The sequence below is a fragment of the Sminthopsis crassicaudata genome, chromosome 2 (genome assembly GCF_048593235.1).
Source record: "Sminthopsis crassicaudata isolate SCR6 chromosome 2, ASM4859323v1, whole genome shotgun sequence".
NCBI classification, from domain to species: Eukaryota; Metazoa; Chordata; class Mammalia; order Dasyuromorphia; family Dasyuridae; genus Sminthopsis; species Sminthopsis crassicaudata.
In genome coordinates this window covers 223559899-223564898 of record NC_133618.1, presented here as the reverse complement: position 1 = coordinate 223564898, position 5000 = coordinate 223559899, and the positions used below count along the sequence as shown (strand labels likewise).

Sequence of the window (5000 nt, the reverse complement as noted above, 5' to 3'; positions counted from 1 at the left end):
CTCATACATGACCCCTTCTCTTCATTCACACAACCAAGTGATGAGTACAAGATTTCGTCACTTTGTATCTGGACTATCGCAACAATTTTCTGCAACAAATCTTTCCCCATTTTAATCCATTCTCTACTCAAGTGATAAAACAACTTTCTTAAAGCACAGATTCCTGCTGCTGTTACTCCCCAACTCAATATGAAGCACTCTAGTGACTCTCTTTTGCCTTCTGGATCAAATATAAAATCCTCTGGTTATCAAGGGTTTTTAAAGTGGTCCATCAGCCTCCGCTTTCCCAGTGTCAGAGATTACAGACTGGTGCCATGATGCTTCTCACTTTCATGGACAGTCTGGAGGGCATAAATGAATAAGATGGTCCCTCTCACCTACAGAACTTAACCATCCTGGGATAATTAGAACTAACATGGCTTAGTTTGGCGATATCTTAGGATCTAAGAGATATATAATCATAGGGATCAATCACCCTAATAGTCAATCAATAGTCAGTAAATATTTATTAGGTGCTTACTGTGTTAAAGGAATCGTATCAAGTGTTGGCAACATAAATGGCATGTAACCACCATATAAATGGCATATTACTGATAACTGGGTCTTTTCCAACCTCCCTCTTGTCTGCACCTTCTGGCTTCCTTATTTAAATCCTATTTCCTTCAGGAAGTCATTCCTGGTACTCTTCACCGCGAGTGACTTCTCTGTATATTTACTTTATTTTTATCCTGTGTGTATCTTACATGTACACAGTTGTTGGCAAGTTATTTCTCCTTTTATAATATAATTTTCTTGAGAGCTGGGACCCTAATTTGCCCTTCCTTATACTCTTATTTAGTACCTTAGTGCCATTGATGTTGCCAACACTTGATACCATTCCTGGAACATAGTAAGCACCTAATAACTGTTAGTTGGCTAACTCTTGATTGATTGACTGTTAGAGTGTTTGATCCTTATGATCATATATTTCTTAGATCTCAATGTATCATTAAATTAAGCCATGTTAGTTTGAATTATCCCAGGATGGTTAAGTTCTATTGAGAGGGACCACAGTTATTGTTTCATTCACACATATTCCTCCAGAGTGGCCATGAAAAGGCGATGCATGGAGGCACATGTCTACAGTCTCTGCTACTGGGAAGGTTGATTCTGGGGGATCACTTGAGTACAGGGATTCTGAGCTTCACTAAGCCCAGAACCAATATGGTGAGCTTCCAGCATTGAGGAGTTGCCAAACTACCTCAGGAGGATCAGTCAAAAACGGGTCAGAAACAGACCAGGTCAAAGCAGGGAAAATGATAAATTGGGATCAGGCCAGTAAGTGGCTGTCATATTTCTAGCTTACATGAGAGAGGGAGACCCAGACTTAAAGTAAAAGAAGACTTGAAGGTCTAAACAAAATCCCTATAATAAAATGTTTGCCGTAGAAGAGCACTATGAATCATTGACCTTGTTTTTTTTAAAAGAGGAAGCTGTGATGTGATGAAGTGATTTAGTCTAGATCACCCAGTGAGCGATCAGTGGCAAATCTGACATTCAAATACAGGTTGTTGGGTTCAACTACAGGACTCCAAATCCTGGGTTCTTCCCGTTACATCATAGCTATCATTTAGCATCTCCCATTGGGCACTAGCAGCGCCTTCATGTCCTGGGCAGTTTGCCCAGCTCTTGAGATCTCTAAAACAAAAAACTTATCTGTGGCGATAGCTTAAATGCTCTCTCCTTTTCTCCTTTCCCTTCGACCTTCTCCTTCCCTTTTAATTAAACCCATTAGTCTTGGGACACTAATCCTCAAAGATTTTAGGGACCTTGATCATTAACCCTCTACCATCAGATGTGGTTGTTGAGGAGGACCCCTTGTAAGTACACTAGGCTTCTCCATTTTTCAGTGATACCTGCCCTCCCCAGCTTGGTCTTGTGATTTAATCAGTGTACGAAAGTCCTAGTGTGGAAACTCCCTCCATTAATGCTGATCAGTCATTCATTTTACATCCTTAGAGAGTCACCCAGGTTACCATCCTATTAAATGATTTTCCTACTCTCCCCCAGCTGGTATGCCAGTAACAAGGCTTGAACTTAGTCCTTCCTGACTTTGAGGATGATCTTTTATTACTGCATGACCCTGATATAATATCACAGATATACTAATAGTTCAGATTTCTATAGCATTTCTAGGCTTATGAAAATTACTTTCCTCACTCTGGTCAGGGATGCTGGCAAGCTGCATATTACCATTAATAGATCTAGAACTAGAAGGGTCCTTAGAATTTATCAAGCCCAATCCTCTCATTTTACAGGTGAGAAAACTGAGGCTTAAGAGAATTTAAGGAATTTGCTTAAGATCACATGGTTGATAAAATGATTGAATTAGGATTTGAACCCATGATCTCTCATTCCAAATCCAATACTCTTTTCACTATACTGTCCTGCCTCCACTATTAACCCCATTTAAATGTTGTGGAAATTGAGGTTCAGAGAAGGCTGAACTCTTTGTAGTATAGCATTGTCTCAATGCGGTTCAGGTTGGAAACAGAAGTATCCATAAAACACAGAAAAAGGCTCTTAGCCATCAAGGATCCTGCATAAATTGCTGAGGTCTGCAGAGATTGTAAATGTTGCCAAACCTCCCAGTTCAGCATGCATCTCGGAAGCTGAGAGTCTGAGCAAACCACTCCATACTGAGCTTTGGGGAAACTAGGTAGTACGGTGGATGGAACACCTTGCCCGGAGTCAGGAGACCTGAATTCAGATCTGTCCTCAGACAATTGACTAGCTGAGTGACCCTGGGCAAGTTGCTTAATTAACACTGCTTGCCTCAGTTTCCTCATCTGTAAAATGAGTTAGAGAAGGAAATGGCAAATTCCTCCAGTATCTTTTCCAAGAAAATGGGGTCGTGAAGAACTGGACACCATTGAAATAACTGAACAACCACAACAAAACACCAAACTTTGAGCTCTAATTTTTCAAAATTAGATCTTTAAGAGGGAAATTTGAATTTGTTTGTCATTTATAGTTGGACATTTACCTGAGATGGTTTAAATCCACCCCTCGATTTATAGAGGAGGAAAAGTAGGCTCAGAGTTCTTATGTGAGATGCTCCAAGTGACCAAAGTCAGAGGTGCAGAGCCAGGATGTTTACCCAGTGCACTGATGCTCAATTCAATGTCCTTTTTTTTCTGACTATGCTGGTTCCCAAAGAAGCTGATGTGAATAATAGACTCGAGATACTAAAAAAAAGGTTTTCTTCTACCCCACTTCTAATCTCTTAAAAATCTTTGGTAGAAATGAGTATTTCCTTCCCCCTCCCATCCCTTGCCCCATCCAAGAGCATGTAAACTCAACAATCCAAAGAATCAATTGGAAATGTTTGCCTATCAGGGGAATGATAACTTTGTCCAAATTCAACTCTTTTTCTTAAGCAACATTTTCCACCAACAGATTGTGTATGATGACCTAGTGTTGTGACAATGAAAGGGCATGAGGATGGGGGATGATGGCAATTTTCTGAATACTATGGAATTTGTTTACCTTCCTTGACAGAATGTCCATGAGGAATGATGTACTCCAGATAGGGAGAGAGGAAACCTTTGCAATCCATAGCTAGCTAGCTTGTGTGACCTTCAGCAAGTCACAGCATTCCTCTGATTTAGTTTTTGTGTCTGTAAAAATGGAATGACATTTGTCCTGCCTATCTTGCAGGGCTATTGGTGGTTTCGGATGAAATCATGGGCATGGAAACATTCTGGAGACTCTAAAACATCATAGGAGATAAATATGATTGTTAAAAACTTGTGGGTAGGATGATAAGGGTTGACATGCTTTGCTCTGTCTATGGAATGCCCAATACTCAATCAGCATGTTGCAGAGACTGTGCACTGTAAGGTATATGTGTGTGCCTCTGTGAGTATAGCTCCATCTGTGTCCCTCTCCCTTTATCTTCCTCCCTTCCTCCTTCTCTCTGCCTGTAAGATACGTATGATAGGATTTATAGTCTAAGTGATTCTCCATATTGTATGTGTGTATGTATGTATGTATGTATGTGTCAGATCTGTAATTTTGAGACATGGATTAGAATCTGTGCTCTGATAATATATGGATAAATCACTTCAAACTCTCTAAAACTTAACTTCATCCTGTATAAAATGAGAATGATCTCACATGAACAATTTACTTAATATGAGCTTCATTTTCCTTATCTATGAAATGGGGATCATGACAGGAGCAGAGTCGATCTTACATGATTGTGGCAAGGAAGGGGCTTTATAAACTTACACTGCTACAGAAATGAGAATTATTGCTATTATGATGGATGCTCTGTCTTGTGGCTGCCCGGGAAGAAGGAGTAGAGAATGAATAGAAAGGATAAATAGGTACTAACTTGTCTGAAACATCAGGAAGAGGTAAGACCATCCGATGCCAAATGCCCAAACCTTCGCTGTTGGCAAAGTACCAGATGGTCTGGCTTTGTTCCTTCCCAGTTTTGTTCTCCATCACCATCAAAGAAATGTTTCCTTCCAAGACTCCATGGATGAGCCATGAGAACTGGAGCTAGAAGCAACAAAAGATCGAAGGAAAACTGGTTATTGCTTTTAAGAAATCTTAAATTGATAGTTGATACCTGGAACCTGAAGAATTTCCCCCAGAGATTTTCAATAGAGTTTAGGCTCCTTGAGGGTAGGGATTGTTTCATTTTTTCCCTTTGTATCTCTGGTGCCCAATCTGGTGCCTTGCACATAGTAGGTGCTTAATAAATCAGGTTAGGTTGGATTGGAAGATTATTAGAATGAGAGCTAATACTTGAGATTAGAGAAATCAAAGAAAATCAGAACTGGAAGACATCTTAAATTCAGTTCTACAGATACTCATTAAGAACCTACTATGTTTCATGAGACACTGAGAACACACAAAAAGAAACATTTTCTGTACAGAGGTTGCAAACAAGCGGCTGTCAGGTCATATATGCCCTCCCATGCTCATGCGGGAGCTAGGTTAAAAGGCAA

General features: G+C 40.0%; 2 protein-coding genes across 2 annotated transcripts in view; both read right to left on the bottom strand.

Moving 5' to 3' along the window:
- LOC141552723 (ALK tyrosine kinase receptor-like) overlaps positions 1 to 3598 on the bottom strand; it is an 84914-nt gene extending 81316 nt beyond the window's left edge. Inside the window, exon 1 of the mRNA XM_074284746.1 lies at positions 3529 to 3598. Coding sequence (XP_074140847.1) covers positions 3529 to 3598 — 70 coding nt within the window. The remainder of the gene's footprint in view (positions 1 to 3528) is intronic.
- A 90-nt stretch (positions 3599 to 3688) lies between these two features.
- LOC141552722 (ALK tyrosine kinase receptor-like) overlaps positions 3689 to 5000 on the bottom strand; it is an 895621-nt gene continuing 894309 nt past the window's right edge. Inside the window, exons 9-10 of the mRNA XM_074284745.1 lie at positions 4273 to 4548; positions 3689 to 3751 (exon numbers count right to left, since the gene is read on the bottom strand). Of these exons, the coding sequence (XP_074140846.1) occupies positions 3689 to 3751; positions 4273 to 4548 (339 nt within the window). The remainder of the gene's footprint in view (positions 3752 to 4272; positions 4549 to 5000) is intronic.